The 20,423-nt window shown below is 46.4% G+C and overlaps 1 protein-coding gene across 3 annotated transcripts in view; it reads left to right on the forward strand.

The window, feature by feature from the left end:
- ARFGAP1 (ARF GTPase activating protein 1) overlaps positions 1-20,423 on the forward strand; it is a 160,261-nt gene that overhangs the window by 129,561 nt on the left and 10,277 nt on the right. For all 3 annotated transcript variants that reach the window (XM_078651634.1, XM_078651636.1, XM_078651635.1), the window contains 2 exons: positions 7,212-7,271; positions 8,750-8,826. In XM_078651634.1, coding sequence (XP_078507760.1) covers positions 7,212-7,271; positions 8,750-8,826 — 137 coding nt within the window. The remainder of the gene's footprint in view (positions 1-7,211; positions 7,272-8,749; positions 8,827-20,423) is intronic.

A 20,423-nucleotide genomic window follows, 5' to 3' on the forward strand; every position in this document is an offset into this window, starting at 1 on the left:
GGGGTTTTCACTCTGAGTCTTTGTCGGACCAGTGGCCACTTGAGCAAGTAAAATGCAAGTTCATAATTGGACCAGTTTAGGAGGTTGCAACCTCCCTTCTCATAAGCGAACTAAAGTTGTTTTAAGGGTGGTTTTGGGTTAGTTTTTTTTAGGTTCTTTTAACACCAGAGAAATTCCTAGTCGACTTGATGGTTGAGAAGAAATGAGAAGTATGACTAGGTAACATGCTTGTAAAGAAACTTTACAAGAGGAGTCACCATCATTTTCAAAGTTTCCAACCTACCCTGCCATGAGGTGTGTTTATGGGACCATGCTAAGAGTAGGTGTTTGACTTAATGAATCACTTTTTGCTCATTATATGTAACCGCTCCGATATGTCACCAGAAAACCATATGCTTTAATACTTGATAAACTTAGATTCCCTTTGGAAGCCCGAATACACGATGGCTGACAATGAATATTCAAGGGTTATACCTTGATTGTATTCTTATTCAAGGAGTATCCTGAGAGGCTGGAGAAAGAATATATAGTCTATATGGTGTCCAGTATGGCTGAATCTGGGTCATTGGAAAAAATTAAAATGTCAGTATATGCTTATGTTTTAAAAGAAGGACCGGAGTGGACAGTTTTAGCATTGGGTGAGTTATTTATCATTATTAGTAGAAGGTACATTACCAGAAGGAATAATAACGGGGAAATTGGACAAAGCAGTTGGTTTCCCTGTAATGTGAAAAGAGCAGAAGTGACACCATGAATTCTATTTTCGCTGTGGGAGTAGCATATGAAGCCATGATCATTTTTAAGTGCTCGCCAAGGTTGTATTGACAACTCACTGCCTCCTAATAACGCCAGATGACTTTATCGAAGGCCTTCTCAGCGCTGTGGGAACTGTAGTAGGCGACTAAGGCAGAGAGGCTTTTTCAGTGAAAAGGCTGAAAAATTGAATGTTACCGCTAACTAGTCCCCCCTTAACAAAGCCTGACTACAAGATATGGATTTATGTTGTTATAAGTGATTCAAGGCGTTCAGCTAGTATATTCATGCATATTTTTGCCTCCATATTTATCGGCGAGATAGGTCAGAAATGTTTTCGTTCTGAGTGGTCTTTCACTTCTTTTGGAATGAAAACAATGGCCTCTTTGGTTGCGGTGCTGGATACCTTACCAGAAGTGGCAAAATGATTGATCAGTGGATAAACATGGGGTTAATATTGTGTTGGCAAATGTTGCATAAAAGTTGATGGGAAGACCATCCGGCCCAGGTGCTTTCCCTCGCGGGATGATTATAATTGCATTCAGGTTTCACTTATCTCTATGGATTTGTTTAAAGAAACATTTTCCTTGTCGGAGACAGATATCATGGATGTTTTTCAAGAAGTCTAAGCATGTCTCCTTGGTGACGTTTATATTAAGTTTGTAGAGGGAAGGGTAAAATGTCTTGAAAACCTCTAAGATGTCTACTGTTTTGGATTTAACAGTACCATGATGATCTATAATAGATTTATTAGTCTATTAATATGTTTGAATTTTAGTTAAGTTTGCTCTTCTGAGGTTGGACACCTACATGCGCCTGTCTACTTATAATCATATTGCATACATATTTGAGACATTTCAGAGCATTAAGAAGAGAAAAGTCCTTAGAAATTCAGTATAGTACGTATTTTCCCTTGATAACTTTTTCTACCTTGTTCAGGCAGGATGTGATAGCTTTATTTCTTTTCGCCACACGGCTGATGCATTGTCCGCTAAAGGTGCATTTCAAAGCATCCTAAAGAGTGATGTGTGAAGACACAGAATTCACATTATTTTGAGTAAACAGCACTAGCTCCCTGTCTAACTGCTGGACTACGGTTTCCAAAACTTCAGTTTCCATGCAGCATTGAAAAAAATAGGTTTAAAGGGGTGGGATGTGCAGGGTAATATTGTAGTCTATATGGTCAGAAACTAGGATAGGTACAATTGTTAAGGATGTCATGGACAAGGGCACGTAATCTACCCTTGACAAACTGTTATGGGGCAGTAAAAAAAAGTAAAATAACTGCCAGTGGGAAGCGGCAGTCTCCGGATGTCAGCCAGGCATGTGCAGTCCAAAAATTGTGGGCTTTGGGAGTTACTTAAACACACAATGCCTGTTTAGGATAGAATCCATTGGTAAAATAATAGTGTCCCAGAATAATGCGAGAAGTATGGTGTAAACATGCCGATTTGGCAGTCAGATAAGTCTAGAACTGTGGCTTGTCGCTGTTGGGAGTGTAGGTGTTTATGGCATATAATTCCATATTGCCATGTTGTAGTTGGGTAATTAGTCATCTACCATCAATAGCTTGCTCCGCAGAAATTATTGAGAAACCTTAATTGTTAGATTTAAGAGTTATCACTTCTTTTTTTAAATTTTAAGATCACCACTGAGCAAGATAAGTCTGAGATCCAGCCACATTCCATGGATAAAGCTTTTTTTTTTTTTTATAATGAATTTTAGTTTCTTGAAGAAATCTTAGATCATCATTAACACTATTACAATATTCAGCAATCATTTTGCATTTCACCAGGTGGTTGAGTCCTTTGGTGTTAAGGGCCGCCACTTTTATGGTAGACATGGGAAAATTCTATGCAAGAAGCATGGTAAGTGTATTGGTGAGCATAAGAGGATCAGGAATCGAGCTGTATGGGAAAAAAGTGAACAGCAAATCAACTAAGTATCATATGGTGGTGTAAGAAAGGGAGAGAAAAATGGTAGGAAGGTGGCAATAACCATATAAAACCTACAAATAAAATGCTCCCGATAAAGGAGAGGGCAATCCCATGAGTCTGTTGAGCTACAGGAATTGTGCGGGTTTCAGCGCAATGTGGAACCCTCTGCATCTAGAAAGCAGGTAAATCATGAAAATACATATAAAGTAAGGATGGAATAGAGATCAATGTACCTAGATTAGATATCATTCTAATCAGCATTACAAATGCAGCTATAATACAACTAGTGAGGATGACAAATCCTACAATAACAAGAAAGCAGGGAGTTTAGTGAGAGAATTAAAGTTCAAAATGCATGCCAAGCAATGCACAATAAATAAATAAATAAGCCTACGTCTGAGCAGTCCCAAATGAAACCCAACGAGAGACCCAAGTCAGTGGAAATGAAGTGTCTTCTGAAGAGGTGTTATCCTCGTTAACGTTTCAGATGTGTTCCCATGGGAAAGTTTCAACATCCTAGGGTACAGTGAAGATCGGTGTTTTGCCTTTACGGATAACTTTAAATGTAGATGGGCCAATGAAAAAGTGTTAGATTGACTATTTCTTTAAGTTTTTTCCGGCCGGCCAGAAAGTTATTTTCCTCCCTGTAACTGCCTGGCAAAATCATGTAAGAGAGAAATTATTGCCCCTTTAGAGGACTTTGACTTCACCATCCTGAGATGAACTAGGATGATTTTCAAGTGTTGGCGTCGTAAATATTTAACAAAGTTGATATATAATGTTGTGGATATCTATTTTCAAGGAAGTCCATCATCAAAGGTGCCACATCCTCAGCCCTGTCTGGGTGGTCAAAAATTCTGAGATTAATGCTCCTATTGTAGTCTTGAAGATCAGTGATGTTACAATAAAGAAAGGCTATTAAGGATTCAGATTTCAGCAGTTGTTTGGAATGGATTTTTTTTATTTCTTCGATAACTCTTAGCCTGCTCCCTGCATTTCAGAGTGACGTTCAGGTCCTTGAGGTCCGTTCTGATACCAGCATCTTCCACTTGCAATGAATCCATATTTGTCTTGGTACTTTAAGCAATGTCATGTGCTGCATTTAGTGTTCTTAAAGATAGCCTCAAGTGTGTTCCGGGTTATCAGCTTTTCCCTTTGCTGGAGAGTAAAGGACTGGTGGTTCTTGCTTGGTTGTCTTTAGGTTCCCTTTACCATCTCTTTCCTTTTTGTCCTTGGATTCTGCCATATTATGGGTGGAACTAAAGGGAGCCCAGTTCAGACCACATCTAATTAGACCTGCTGACAGGAGATATAAAATGGTGGAGGGTTACACTGCCCCAAAGTATAAGTAAGCTCAATAGAACAGCACGGTTGAGCTAGTCTGACCAGAGCTGGGTAAGGTAGAGTAAGTAAGACCAGATCAGCAGTGGTTGGAGTAGGACTCTGTAGGATATTACATTTGAAGTGTTGACATTAACATTGTTAACTACACCTCCTTCCTTTGAGTGTTACCAGGTATTGATTAATGGGTTATGCCAGCTCTTCATGAATAATGAAGAAGCTCAGGTAGCGCAGAGGTAGGCCAGCTAGAGACCAGTAGGTAGGAGGGCTGCTGGTTGCCAGGTCTGGAAGCAGTGTTTCTGTTGATACTGAGGGCAGGCAAAAGTGATCAGAGCAGTGCACCATGACACTCACTAGAAGGTTGTAAAACACCAGGCTGAGGGAAGGTACCCAACGATGGGGAGAAGTCAGGCACTCCGTCAAGAATAAAAACCAAAAGCCTCAACAGCTTGGTGACGTGTAGCGGTTGCCAAAGAGAGGAAGATCCATATATCCAGCAGCTTCGTCGGCAGAGGAGACCAGTAAAACCCCTGGTATCGGGTTCTACAAATTTACTGTAGTGTAGACGTGCGGCACCCAGTCTCTGCCACACATTTCCTCATCGTGCGGTTACATTTAGGCTGCAGGAGTGGTGTTAGGCTCTATTGTGCACAGCTGGGTTACTGAAGTTCAAGGGAGAGCTGCCATCTTGCATGGTGTCCAAGCACGCCACCCTGAGTGTCCATTTCTGAATAATATATGATTGGGAATGAGGTCTCAGCAATTTGTGGCTTGCCAAACTCCTTAAATGGCCCATGTCCATTAACACACATGGATAGGGTTATGACTTCTATGCACAATGGTTTTTTCCACATAATTATTTCACAAGGATAAGCCCACCTGCCCATCCAAGCCTATGCTTGTTGTTTATTTTTTTAATAAATCCTTTTAAAGTGGAATGAATTCCATCTCTCTTTAAATGTTTTAGACCAGCTACACTGTGCTGCCTTGCCTGCGTCCCTTTCTGGTTTAGTTTCTTTCTTCTCACCCAATATAAGAGCCTCTACCTCTTACTCCATACTCACTGGATGGCAAGTATTGGTCAGCCTCATACCACATTTTTACTCCACTTAAAGTTAAAGCTGCCTTCCATAATCCAGTGACTTGCCTCTACCCTCCTTCCACCACCCCTCCCCTGTCATGACTGGGCATTCTTTTACGTACATCGCACTAGTACCTTTCTATTGGCTCCTTGGAACCTCTATTTATATATGCTCATATCTTTTGCCTCTCTGACCTTCTTTGACGGTCTTCAACTGAATCATTGGTTTATACTGGATTATATTCCCTCAGCAGAGTTTTATTTTAGTTCCAGGTTCCCTTGGTATGTTGAGGTACCTGAAATAGCAAAGTGCCTGGGAGAGCTATTTGAATTCTTCTATAAAGGTGTTGACGTTTTCTGTTGGTCTGTTCTGGATGTAAATTTGTGATTCAGAATTGGAGGCATGGCAGGTGAGTAGATAAATTATTGAGATGTTAAAGGGGTTTAGAATCATGCAAGCGTCTGAAAATTTATGGATTAGAACAAGGACAAAATATGTGTCATAGATATGTGCGCATCTGGTGTAGGCAAGTGGTCTGCCACAGAGTTAAGTGGGCTTTGATTAGCATGAGTTCCAGAGTTTTGGTTGCTGGGGTGTTGTGTAGTAAGTGGAATGTCAAGAATGTTGAAGTTAGATGACTTATGAGTTTTGGTTTACAACTACATTTGCTTGAGAATGTGAGAAAAGTGATTGTGGTTTGTCTGCTCATTACCTTGCTTTTTAATAATGTAATATGTGCTTGTTAGCCACAAAAGCTTTGTGGGCCCTAGTGTGGCCAAGGAGGAGTTGCCCTATTTATTCATTTTGCTCAAAGATACTAAGTACTACACTGATTGTTATTCTTTGGTGTGTGGGAAAATGATCACTAAGCCCTGATTGTGGGATTTGCGATGGGTTAGAGAACAGTGTTACTGGAGCCAGAATAATGTATACCTCTGTATGGGAGCCATTGTCATCTACTCATCTTCCATGCACGTTTATCCAGAAGAACCCCCTCCACCAGTCAACCTCATGCTGTATATTGTGGTATGCACAGAAAAAGAAGGGATTGAGATGGATCTTACATGGTCACCTATTCTCCCAATCTTTAGATATTTACAATTTTTGCTGCTGCCAAAACTGTGCTTGGATCCCTGGGTCTGTCTGCTCCATTTCATACCATAAACACAGACGACTGCTCTATAATAGTAGTCACTTGTAGTTTCTAAATTGGCAGTGTCGAGACTCAAAACCAGAGCACCATAGTGTATAGCAGCTGGGTAAGGTGATAAGAATATGACATCTCATTTTTGAGTTGTATTTTTATAAGTAGCTGTTTGATTCCAAGGATTTCCACAGATGTCTGATATTGGGCCTTTTCATTAAAGACAGTTTGATGTGGAGAAAGAGATACAGAATGCCTAGTGAAGTGGCAGGGAGTTCAGCTCCCAGCAGTTAGACCGGTACAGTTGTGCCATTTTTTCTGCCTGGTCTACATTTCTTGTCTAGGTTGTGTAACTGGTAGACATTTACACACTGCTAACAATAATTTGTTAGATTTACGTAGGCTGACAATAGTTTGTAAGACTTGAGTAGGAAACGCTCTATAATGCATGCTTTCCCATGCTCCTTTTTAAATACAGTTTAACTTGTAACTTATTGATTGAGACGGGTTTGAAATGTGTACAAGGAGTAACCAAAGAGTTAATAGCTTGATCAGCTGGTGGAGTAACTATTCACCCCCTCTTTTGAACACATTATATGACATCCAAAATTCCATCTGTATCCTGTCACCCACCTACTCAAGACAGTGTTGCTGGTTCAATAACAAAGCAAAGGAGAAATTGATCATTTGCCTTCAACAAAACAATTCCTGCTAATTATTTGAGTGCATCAACCATTTGGTGTGATGATCATCTAATATCCTCAGTCCATTTTCTTGTTTTACAGTCAATAAAGTCATGTGTGTTCTCCATTTTTTGTCCTCTTCCCCCCACAGTGTCTAAATGTTTGTTTTGATGTTTATGTTTAAGTATTTGGGAATGTGCCAAGTCATCTCCAGCTGCAGACTTCTACAGCATTAAGTAGACACTAATTTGAGCTATTTTACTTCCTCCAGGTGAAAGAGGGAAAGATTTTAGATGATGTTTCCACTGGGGTTTTTCAGTTGGCAACAAAGGTACGAAGAAGGCCTCCCTCTTTCGCAGAGGGGGGTCTGACCCTTAAGCCAGTTTCCATTTTCCAGAGCACACGGTGTTTTTTTAAATAAATTCACAGAATATTATGCCCATCGATTTCTGATAAGCTTCCTCAATTTGTTCATTCATAGTCTAAAAATGTTAGCGATCATTAACAACATGTTAATAAATGTCACTTTTAGGGATAGTTTAATTGTAGTGGAATTATAAAACACATGCTTTGACAAAGGTATCCTATCAAAAATTATTAAATATAGTTTTTCGGAAGATTTTACACATTGTAACATTGAAAACCCTTCAGCCTCTAACAACGCCATTGTTTTGACCCATCGGTTAGTAGCTTAGAAAGGAATATCATATTTGCCCTCAACTTATTCCCATCTCCTTCCGACCCCTTGTGCACAGTCTCCTCAATCAAAAGAAGCCTTAGTCCGAGAAAAATCGATCCCCTGTTTGAGAGCCACAGTAAGGTACAAGTTACTGCTCTTTTTGAATCATTGTAAATATATTTTAGAAGTTAATATTCATGTGTTTCACGTAGAGCAGAATGGACATTTTTCCTTTCTATCTACATGTGAAATAGTCACCCTCATGTGTGATCTTTTTGGAAGCTCGTAGATTTTCCACTTGTAAAAGCCAAATGCTTAAATAACATGTATTTTCCTTATTCATGAGCAGGTGCAAGTTTTACTCAATAAAACCTCTGTTCTCTGCACAGACTTTAAGATTGGCAAAGGAGTCATTGCTGTAATACTGCAAAATCTCTACCGTGTGCTCTGCGTAATATGGAAACAGCCTAAGGGAATTTTTTATATTTGCTTTCCTTGTTAATCTGTGCCTTTTTTCATTCTTTCTCTCCCCACTGCTGCCTATTTGGTATGTGGTAAGTTTGCACCCGGCCAATTTCCTCTTTTGCAATGTTATTGCTTCTGTTTAACAGCTATATAGAGAGAAACATGTCCTAAGCAAATGTTTCTTTAATGTTTGCTTGTCTCGTTGCTGTTGAAGTCCCTAGCACAGTCTGTTTCTGGAATAATCATACATTGTTGCCCAATTATACTGCACTGCTAAGCTTTCTATTTCCATCTAATTTAAATGAAGACCTTCTTAAAAGTTAGTGACCACTCCAGAGTTCATCAATTCCTGACTGTGGCATTCTCTGTTTGACTTTCTTTGTATTTTTTTAGTAAATGTGCAAGTTAATTTTCTAGTTTTGTTCCTGTATCTTTTAAAGCCCCCAGTACAGGAGTGACTTAATTCAGGAAGAGACATTTTTTCTTTACATTGCTGAGCACTATACCTAATTGTACTTTTTCATGTGAAGATATTTGATATTAATGTTTGAGCTGAATGTCCGTGCCTGGATTTAAACTATTGACAAAAGGACTGATCATATTTCCCTCATCCGTGATGACCAGAGTAAACAAACCATAATATACTGCTGCTCCCTTTTATTTAGGTTCAGGGTGCTGGAACCAAAGGATGGCGGGACGTGACTGCTTTCTTTGGAGGAAAACCAGAGGATTCCCCTGAAAGGTATTTCCCAAACATTTTTATAGAACTGTTTCCATGTGCTGATATCATAGGGCTCAGTACTATTTGCCACAAGAACCACTAGCTCCTAAGTAGGCCTGGGCAGAGCTCACCAAGTTACCGAAAAGCTCCTAATTCAACGGAGTTAAGTGAGGAGGCGGAGTAGGCAACCTTCACCATGCCCCATGGCTGTAAATATTTGTTTTTCAGCTTATTTTTTAGGTTTATAATGTCTTTATTGAATTTTAAAATTTTAATTATACAAAGAAAAAAAAACGCCAAAATCTTGCACCATTGGTTCGCACAAAAAGGCACACAGCCACTATTGGATTAACAAACCAACATCGCCTCTGCACCTCCCTTAGAAACTAAACCCCTCTCCCTCGTCCCCCCATAACCCCCTCCCAGGGATTTGTCTATATACTCTATTTGGGTACCGCCGGTGACTCCTTCTGTAAGCCGTAAAATTCTTAAATGCTTGGGACATGAGTTCTTTAAATTCGGATGAAATGCATTGTTCTAAATGGTTTCCCCAGATCGGGGAATGAGGCCCCTTGGTTTGCAAGGGAGAGAGAGATGCGTTCCATGCCCAAGATGTACCATATGTGGTGCCGCCAACCAGTGTGAGTGGGAAGACGGTTTGTGCCCCACAGCGCCAGGATATTTTGAAGGGCTACTGCAAGGGCCAGACCGATCTGACGGCCTTTGCGGTATTTGAGAGGGAACATGAGAGCATTAGGCAGGCCCAAGAGGATATAGGCCGGAAAACTGGTAAGTTGTATGTCAAAGCAAATATCGATCTCGTCGAGGACTTCTTCCCAATAACCAGACAAATTCAGGCACTCCCATTGTATGTGCGCTAGTGTATCTTGAGCCCCGCATCCCTGCCAACAATGGGTGTCTCTTGTAACATTCCCCCTGTGAAGCCTGGGAGGCGTGAGATACCAATAAGTGGCTATCTTGCTGGCTTTCTCTATGCCTGCTACATTCCTAGATGTGTGCTTGGCTCTGTAATAAATATCTTCCCACTCCCGCATTGATAATTCCCGGCCGAACTCTAATTCCCATCTCAGCTGGCTTGGGAATTTGGTGTTTGGCTGGGGGGGTTTACAGTTGAATACATAGATCTGAGACAAGCCGTCTGTCTGATTATTTGGCTAACCGCTATCTTTCGAATGGCGTCAAGTGGTGCTGTGTCAGGGGGTGGGTATTTGAGTGCATAACTCAGTGTCTGATTTGCTGGTATCTATAGCGCTCTCTTTCGGTGAGGCCCTGTTTCTGACAAAGGTCCTAAAATGTCAGGGGCTCATTCTCGTCGAAAAAGTGTCTGACATATCCACAACCCTCCCAGGTCCACCAATGAAAAGTCTTCGTCTCCATACCAGGAGAGAAGTCTGGGTTTGCGACTGTGGGTGTCAGTGGAGATGGAAACGTTGTCAGCGGCCTTCTTTCAGCTACTTTGTCCCAGGCCGCAAGGGTAGCACGTGTAACCTGCGAGAGATAAAGATTTTTGGGGACAAGCTTGTTTAGGGAGAAAGGGAATCCTCCAGAGGGGTCACCCGGCCAGGGCCCTGTCCATGAATAGCCAATTCTTTTCAGAATCCGAGCGGGACCACTCCACAGATGATCTTAGTTGAGCTGCATAATAAGAATTCTGAACTAAACTACCAAGCTTCCGGCATGCAGGACAAAGCTCAGTGAGCACAGCGCATCAGGGCCCGATATTGACCTGTGAGTACAGGTGGGCGGAAACTCCGCTATGCGGCAGAGATTTTGCCAAACTCCGTGCTCAAAGTGGAACGCGGAGGGGGCAGAACTCCGCGAGCGGAGTTCACCGCTCACCCCTACTCCTAAGACAAATATTTGAATCTCTATTTTGAGGTGTCATTATTAAACTTATAAAAGTCAAATCATTATATATTTAGTAAATTATATATATGTGTGTGTATATATACCTATATTATTTAAAGTGGGTAACAGTGCATTATGGTTCAATATTGCCATTAACGTGTTCTGGTGAAATCATGAATCAAAAGGATAAAGGGATTTTTGGCACTGGAGTTTAAACCCCGAATATGAAAAAAGGAAGACATTTGTGCCAAATGTCACTGCCCCCCCTCTGCACCCACAAGGCCATATCTGCATTCTCAGCTTCTCGTCCACAGCTTGCATCCTCTCACTCCTCCACTTGTACTTTTTCAAATTTGTCATCCCATCATCCCTCACTGTTTTAAAACCCATTCAGGAGTTGCCATTTACAGCAGATTAAACAAATAGAAAACCTGTCCTTCCTTGACATTGTATAATACAATCGTTTTCATTTTTGGTTGCCTTCATGTTTGTTTCATAAAAATCGTGCTGTGTACTGACCATTTGACTGTTTCAAAGCACCACGAAAGGTGTTTGTTACACACTTTCCCATCCAAATATTTTTTTAATGTAAATACAAGATTTCATAACTAGAGTGACTTGTACAGAATTTTTAAGCCAACCCCCATGAGGTACTAATGAAATCTGAAAGAGACACATTAGTATTAGATTCCTTACCTTAGAATATCCCCAGGCGTCAGACTTGATCCGGAAATTTTTTGCATAGCAGTACCGTTGCGCGTCGGTAGGCGTTGTCTGCGGCTCCGCGTCCGTCGTGGGCGCCGTGATGACGCAGATCCGGAAAAAGTGGTACCTTAGTCACTTTTTGACTAACTCTTTTTTGATCTTTTGATCATCCTTTTTCGAGTTTTCGCCTCAATCAGTGCCGGTAGGGATGCCAGGTTTCAAGCCCTGTGAGGATTGCGACCGACTGATGTTGGACACTGACGCTCACCGTCTGTGTCTCCACTGCCTCGGTGTCGATCACGACGACAAGACCTGCTCCGACTGTTGGGCCCTGACTTCAAAAGCTAGGCGGGAGCGGTCCCGCAAGCGACTCGAACTCCGGCAGTCGGTCCCGCGTAGAGAGCGGTCCCGGTCCGGACGGAGGTCGAGGGACCGGTCGCGGGAGAGGAGCCATCGGAGCTCCGAGAGTCGACATCACTCCTCCGGGTCGAAGTAGTCAGGTAAGCATAAGAAGTCGAAGAGACGTCATCGCTCTTCCGACTCCCCCCCCCCGATGCGGCTGGGGTTTCTGGTGACACCGCCCACGCGGCTCCGTCGGAGTCGCAGGCACCGCGTCCGGCTTCATACCCTCCGGTCCCTGGGCCTAACCCGACGCCGGAGGAGATCGAGCGGTTCCTCATGGCCATGAGGTCCCTCTCGCCTCAGACGGCCTCTGCGGCGCCTCCTGGCCCAGCGGACCCGTCTCGGGGGGCCTAGCGGGTCGGGGGCTTCGGTCCCGACGCCGTCGGGTGCTTCAGCTCCGACGCCGCTGGCGCCTTCGGGCCCGGCGCCGCAGGGCCCCACTGGATCCGGTTCCGGATCCGGGTCGCGCCGGTGGACTTAAAGACCTCCCCGGCGCCGACCCCCCTGGTGTCACCCCCGGCGGCGCTGTCCCCAATGCCTCCCTCGACCCGGTTCCGGCGCCGCTTCAGACGCCGTTCGGAGAGTTTACTTTCCATGAACCGGCCCCATCCTTTTCTGACCCTGAGTATCAGGAGATGGGTGATGAGGAGTATTGGGAGGGGTCTGAGGACCCTCTGACTCGTGAATGTCAGTCCCAGGAGGACTGGACAGGTGAACCTGGGGATGCCAGTGGTCTGGACACTTCGCCTGACACTGGCTTTGTCTCGCCTCCTACCGTGGCTACGGAGGAGGGGGCAACCTACAGTGTAGTGTTGACAAGGGCAGCCAAGGCCTTGGGCCTTGAGCTCCCCGTCGCGGCCGTGAGGACTAACCTCCTCACTAAGGTCCAACCTCCTCACTGAGGTCCTTAAACCGCAGTCATGCTCAGCTGAGCCTCTGCTGCCGTTTAATGAGGCCTTGACCGACGTTCTTTTGGGCACTTGGTCCAAGCCCTCTACAGGTTCGCCTGTAGATAGGAACATGGACAGACGCCACCGCCCGGCTCCGGGTGACCCATGTTTCATGTCCACCCACCCCACCCCCGAGAGCCTGGTCATCCAGGCCTCCAATTCCAAGAACGCATTCCCGTCTGCTCCACCAGACAGGGAATCCAAGAGGTATGAGCCGTACGGTAAAAAGATCTTCTCATCCCTTAGTCTGGGACTGCGGTCTTCCAACACCGCATGCCTCTTGGGCCTCTACACCCACTCTCTGTGGGATACAGTTGCGGAAGTGCTGCCAGAGTGTCCGTTGGAGGTACGGGCCAAACTCGGCCAAGCCCTTGTGGAGGGCCGGGATGCAGCCAAGTATTTTATCCGGTGTGGGCTGGATACCACCGACTCACTAGAGAGAGCGATGGCAACAACGGTGGCGGTCAGACGTCACGCCTGGTTGAGGTCTGCCAACTTTTCGGCCGATGTCCAAAACACACTGATGGACATGCCGTTTGATGGCCGTCGCCTCTTTGGCGACAAGGCAGACCATGCGCTTGAGCGCTTTAAGGACTCCAGGGTTACGGCCAAGTCCTTGGGCCTCTCGGCCCCGCGCCAGCAAACGGCTGCCTTTCATTCCTTTCATGGCCACGGAAGGGGTGTACCCACACGTGCTGCCAGCCACGCTCCGCAGGGTAATACCCATCGCGGTGGTGGCGGTCGGGGACAACGGCGAGGTCAGTCCACACCTTCCCCCGCAGCATCCGCCTCAAAACCCTCCTAGTCTGTGCTTTCAGGCTCATGTGACGCCAGTGGGGGGGCAGGGTTTGCCATCACCTTCTCCACTGGCGCACCGTCACATCGGACAGGTGGGTGCTGCAGATCGTCCGAAGGGGCTACTCCCTCCCCTTCAAGGCGACTCCTCCAGCCATGCCACCGCAGAACCACCGTGTATCGGGGGATCATTTGCGACTTCTGCAGGAGGAAGTTACGGCCCTCTTGGCCAAGGGGGCCATCGAGTGCGTTCCTGGGCCAGAAGTAGGGTGTGGTTGCTACTCCCACTACTTTCTGGTACCCAAGAAGGGCAAAGGGGGCCTACGCCCTATCTTGGACCTACGGAACGTCAACGGCTTCCTCTGGAAGGAGAAGTTCAAAATGCTGACACTGGCTCAGGTCTTAGCTGCCCTGGACCCAGGAGACTGGATGGTAGCGTTGGACTTGCAGGACACTTATTTCCACATCCCCGTCCTGGCGGCCCACCGGCGCTATCTGCGGTTCACGGTTGGCCACGACCACTTTCAGTATACCGTGCTCCCCTTCGGCCTTACCAGCGCCCCACGGGTGTTCACGAAGGTGATGGCGGTGGTCGCAGCTCATCTGCGCAGGTTAGGGGTTTCAGTCTTCCCCTACCTCGACGACTGGTTGTTGAAGGCGGGCTCGCCCCAGACAGTCGTCAGCCACCTCCAGACTATGGCAGATCTCCTGCACCAGCTGGGGTTCTCCATCAATATGCCGAAGTCACACCTGTGCCCCTCTCAGAAGCTCCTCTTCATTGGAGCGGTTCTCGACTCGGCGCGGTTTCGGGTTTACCCACCCGAACAGCGGGTCCTGGACATTCAGGCTCTGATTCCCATCTTTCAGCCGTTATCCCGGGTCTCGGTCAGGTTGACGCTGCGGCTTCTGGGGCTGATGGCCTCCTGCATCCTACTGGTGCATCACGCCAGGTGGCGGATGCGGGCTCTGCAGTGGGACCTGAAGTTTCAGTGGGCCCAGCATCAGGGCAACCTGTCCGACCATGTCCTGATCTCGGAGGGCACTGCGAGACAGCTGCAGTGGTGGCTCACGGACCGCGATTGGGTCAGCGGCAGATCCCTCTCCCTTCCTCAACCGGAGCACGTAGTTGTGACGGACGCGTCCCTCCAGGGCTGGGGAGGCCACATGGGAGAGGCGGAGATCAGAGGCCTCTGGTCTCCGGCAGAGGCCCGGCTCCACATCAACCTGTTGGAGTTACGGGCGATTCGTCTAGCACTGAAGGCATTCCTCCCCTCTGTCCGGGGGAGCGTAGTGCAGGTGTTCACGGACAACACCACCGCCATGTGGTACTGCAACAAACAGGGCGGGGTGGGGTCGTGGACCCTTTGCCAGGAGGCTCTGCGCCTCTGGCAATGGCTGGAACGCCAGGGCGTGACCCTGGTGGCTCAATACCTGGCAGGTTCTCTGAACGCCAGGGCGGATGAACTCAGTCGTCGGTGCATGATGGATCATGAATGGCGTCTGAACTCGGACGTGGCGCAAGGCCTCTTTCAGCAATGGGGAGAGCCTTGGTTAGATCTATTCGCCACCGAAGAGAACGCGCAATGTCATCAGTTCTGCTCATTGGAATTTCCAAGGCGGCACTCGCTCGGAGACGCGCTTCGGCGCGAGTGGAGTTGCGGTCTGTTATACGCCTTTCCACCTATACCACTTCTGCCCAGAGTGCTGAAGAAGATCAAGCGCGACCGGGCCCAAGTCATCCTTGTGGCTCCGTACTGGGCACGAAGGTACTGGTATCCAGAGCTACTCAGTATGTCAGTCGATCACCCGGTTCTTCTGCCTCTTTTGGGAGGACCATCTGTCGCAGCAGCACGGGACGGTCCTCCACCTGAACCTGTCCAGTCTCCACCTCCATGCTTGGAGATTGAGCGGCGACAGTTGAGGCCATTTGACTTGCCTCCTGAAGTCTGTACTATCATTCTGGCAGCCAGGCGTCCCTCCACAAAGTCGGTATACGCCTGCAGGTGGAACAGATTTGTGGCATGGTGCATAGCAAAGGCTGTGGATCCTCTCTCTGCCCCTCTTTCTGAGGTTCTCTTCTTCCTTCTTTCTCTTGCCCAGCAGGGCTCTGCTCTGGGCACTATCAAGGGCTACCTTTCTGCCCTTTCAGCCTTTCTGAGGCTGCCTGATCAACCTTCTTTGTTCAAGTCCCCCATTGTAAATAGTTTTCTTAAGGGCATCACACACACGTTCCCTCCTGTTCCGTTTGTGATGCCTCAGTGGGACTTGAACCTGGTTCTTACGTTTCTGATGTGCGCTCCCTTTGAGCCACTTCACAACTGTCCTCTCCGCCTTCTTACTCTGAAGACTGCTTTCCTGGTTGCCATCACCTCTGCCAGGAGAGTGAGTGAGCTCCAGGCCCTTTCTTGTACTCCACCTTTCCTTTCTGTCCATCCGGAAAAAGTGGTGTTGCGTACTAAGCCATCTTTCCTGCCCAAGGTTGTCACGGCCTTCCACATCGGGCAGTCTATCACCTTGCCAACCTTCTTTCCGCCACTGCATCCCTCTAAAGAGGAAAAGCAGCTCCACCGTCTGGACCCAAAACGTGTGCTCTCATTCTACTTGGATCGCACACGCCAGTTCCGGGTGGATGACCAACTCTTTGTTGGTTACGTGGGCGCTAAGAAGGGGAAAGCGGTGCACAAGAGGACCATCTCCCGGTTGATCATCTTGTGTATCCAGGCATGTTACTCCTTGGCTAAAAAGGAGCCCCCTGTTGGATTGCGGGCTCATTCCACTCGAGCCACGGCGACTACAACTGCCCTGGCCCGGGAGTGCCCTTACAAGACATCTGTCAGGCAGCTACGTGGGCATCGCTGCACACGTTTGCAAGACACTACTGCCTGGACAGCCAAGTCCGGAGGGATGGCTTCTTTGGCCGTTCTGTCCTCCAGGACTTTCTGGTGTGATTATTGGTTTGCAGACCCACCACCGGGGTTGGTATTGCTGGGGTATCTATTCTAAGGTAAGGAATCTAATACTTACGTGTCTCTTTCAGATGCACAAGTTACTACTTGTGTAACGATATATCTGTAAGAGACATTAGTTAGTATTAGATTCCTTACCGACCCACCCATCCTCCCCGTTCTGCGAACCGATATCTAGGGTTAGGGTTACCCCCTTTCAGGGCCCTAGTTTCAATGGCCCAGTGTTGGTTTTTAACATGGCTCAGCGCTTCTGGCGCGGAAAAGCTGTGTCTAAGAACTGACGTCAGCACGCGGAGGCGGCGTCTAAGTACTCCGACGACGGACGCGGAGCCGCAGACGACGCCTACCGACGCGCAAGGGTACTGCTACGCAAAAAATTTCCGGATCCAGTCTGACGCCTGGGGATATTCTAAGGTAAGGAATCTAATACTAACTAATGTCTCTTACAGATATATCGTTACACAAGTAGTAACTTGTGCGCTCGGCACAATCACATTTTGGGCTCTGCATGACAAGTCACTTATTGGCCGCAACCTACCTATCTTGAACGCTGCTTCTGCAAGATTACTTTTTCTGTAAGGTTTTTCACTCAAGAACTGTCTTCCAGGAGACACTGGCTCTACCCATTCATACACTGCAGCAGAAGCTAACATCAAAAGGAGCAGCCATTGTCCTCAACAGCTTCCACCTGTTCTGCATTCACCGAATCACTTTAGTTAGTCTTTATTTTTCTTTGACCTTTAATCTCTTGTCAAGGAGTTGATCATTTCTTTTTTGGACTATTGGATGATCCTTACCAAATATCCATGAATGACACAGTTGATTTTTGAGGAGTATGCTCTCCTCCTTTTGTCCACCTTTTTGTCACGTCCTCCCTCAAACCAGACTTCCTTGTGAGACAGCACCTTGGTCTTCTAGGCAGATGCTCCTCGCAATTTCGGAAGGCTGTTGTGGGAAAGGTGAACTTGCTTCTTGTCCTCCCACGTTTTGCCCCTTAAATGGGATAGGGGTTTCGGGCAACCTTTTCTTCAGGCAAGACAAGTACCTTGGGCAATACTGGATGGCGTTACTGGACCTACAGGATTCTTACTTTTGCATCAGAGTCCAACTGTCTCACAGAGATTATATTTGCCTTGTGCTTATATCTGCACACAGTAATATTCATTGCTGCCTCTTGACCTCTCCATCGGACTGTAGGTTTTTCAACAACATGGGGTGGCACTTTCTTCAGGTCGTCAGGCATATGCTATTAGACCACTTCCTGGTGAAGGTTGCCTCACCCCAGCTTGTCTACAACCACTTGCTTTGCACTCTAAAACTAATTTTTTTTTAATTTCTCTTTATTTTAAGCTTACATAAAGACATGCATTTTAGAACATGTTATGCAATCTCCTACCCTGCATGTAAAGGCCGGGTGTGGGGGGGGGGGGGGTGTGGGGGGGGGGGCAATGAAAATAAGACCATAGTTGAGTTACTGACATTCTAACCTCAGGTGTGTGCTTTAGTGTATGAGGGTGTCTGCTGCAAAAACGTGACAGAAGGAATGCTGGTATTAATCTCACTCATTGCCAATCGCTATGGGCCGCATTCCAGATCAGCTGTTCGGGCTAGACTGTTCGCACTGTAGTAAGATCAAGACTACTTGCATATTACTGGGTCAAAACTGATGTGGCATTGTGGATGTTAGAAGAAATGGGGTCTGTAGTTGGCATTGGTATGAACCCTGACCAAATAGGCACCCTCACTCTAGTCAGTGTAAGGGGATTACCAGCTAAGATAACCCCTGCTCACACCCTTGGTAGCTTGGCACAAGTAGTCAGGCTTATTTCAGAAGCAATGTGTAAAGCATTTGTACATACTCTAACAGTAAAACAATGAAAACACTGTAAAAGGACACCAAACCAGTTTAGATAAATAACCAATATTTATCTGAATAAAACAAGACCAAAACCCCACAAATCCCACGTACAAAAGTAAAAACATCACTTTTCAAAATTTAAACCATTTGAGTCTATGGATGCGTCACTTTTAGCACAAAGTACTGTGGATGTGTCAAAACCAAAGACAAAAGCAGGCACAGGGGAGGTGTGAAGCTGCAAAAGCAAAGTAATGCATTTGTTCCTTACACCCAGGGTAGGTGATGTCAGTTCTTTGCTGCCATTGGAGGGGATGTGTTGGCTCCTTACTGCAGCGCAGGGAAGGTGATGCGTTGGTTCCTTACTGTCATGGGAGACGATGCGTCGATCTCCAGAAACTTGGCCTCGGTTTCTTACTGATGGCCAATATCGATGAGGAGACCTCGTCGAGGTACGATGAGTTGAAAATCTAGGCGCGCTGTCGAGGCAGGGGCTTTGAAGCTGGCGCTGCACCAACTTCACTTGCGCGCAGCAGGTGATGCGTCGATTCTACAGTGGTAAAGCAGAGACTGCGTTGGAGTCGGAGCAGCTGACACGGGACTCAGGCTGCAGTGACTTTTTCAGCCGCAAAGCAGTCACTTTGTCGATTCTTAGGCTGAACTGCAGTGTTGCTTTGGAAACACTGCTGCTGAGAGTCGATATGTGGATTTTCTTCTTAGATCACCGGATTCAACTTACAAGGGAACTGGATTTGGATTTGGCACCACTTGGTAAGTCAGGGCTCTCAACAGAAGAGACCAGGCACTGGTAGGTGAAGTCTTTGGTGGCCCTGAGTCTTCTTAACAAGAGGCAAGCACACATAAGCCCTTGGAGAACATCTGAAGCAGGATGTATACAGCATAGTCCAGTCCTTTTAAACCCAGGACAGAAGCAACAAGTAGCAGGCCAGCACAAGCAAAGCAACAGGCAGAGTGTAAGTCCCTCCATCAGCGTCCAGTATCTTCTGCCTGGCATGATGTTTTCTGATTTGAGAGCATCAGAGATCCAATACTTGTACCCCTTTCTGCCTTTAAAGTAGACAAACTTCAAAGGAAAGTCTTTGTAGTGCACAAGACCCTGCCTTTCTCTGACCTAGCTCCAGACACACCACAGGGGGGTGGAGACAGCTTTGTGTGAGGACAGGCACGGCCCTATTCAGGTGTCAGTCACAACTCCTCCCACCACTCTAGCTCATGAAGGCCCATCAGCCTGGTGATGGCCCATCAATATATGCAAAGCACACCTCAGCTCCCTTTGTGTGACTGTCTAGAGTATATGCACAAGAGCCCAACTGTCATCCTCACCCAGACATGAATTATACAGCGGGCAGAGGTACAGAATAAATAAACAAGAAAATGCCCGCTTTCTAAAAGTGGCTTTTTCAAACACGCAATTTAAAAACCAACTTCACCAAAAGATGTATTTTTAAATTGTGAGTTCAGAGACCCCAAACTCCTAATCTCTATCTGCTCCCAATGGGGAACATCTACTGAAAAGATATTTCAAGGCAATCCCCATGTTAACAAATTACAAAGATTTGTGTTGTAGAAGTTCACATGTATTCTTTTGAGATTCACAGGGCTTTTTAGGTGGTGTCCAACCTGCCTGTCCTTCAGTGTCTATTGAAGCTCCGATTTGGATGTTTGTTAACCCCTTGAGTGCCGAGGGACGTAACGCTTATGTCCTCAGTTGTGGTGCTGGTGTGCCATGGACGTAACTGTTACGTCCTCAGTACACCACAGGGATTTCCTTCTTTTTTTGCCTCTGGAGGTATTTTTTTCCCCAATGTAATGCTGATCGCGCGCATGGCCCGGTGATGTCATTACATTAAAACTAAAACAAGCTGATCTGCTTGAGTCAGTTTCACTGTTTGAGTGCTTGTGGGCCCATTTCAGCCCCAGGAGCACTGAAACACACAGGAGAGTTATCGCTGGAAATCTCCCCTTTCCAATGGTACCACTCACTAGTGGATCCTTGCTTGGGGCTCGCCGCAGTAAGGTGATCCACCACTAGACACCAGGGAGGGGGGAGCAGCA

The sequence above is a fragment of the Lissotriton helveticus genome, chromosome 7 (genome assembly GCF_964261635.1).
Source record: "Lissotriton helveticus chromosome 7, aLisHel1.1, whole genome shotgun sequence".
Taxonomy (NCBI): Eukaryota; Metazoa; Chordata; class Amphibia; order Caudata; family Salamandridae; genus Lissotriton; species Lissotriton helveticus.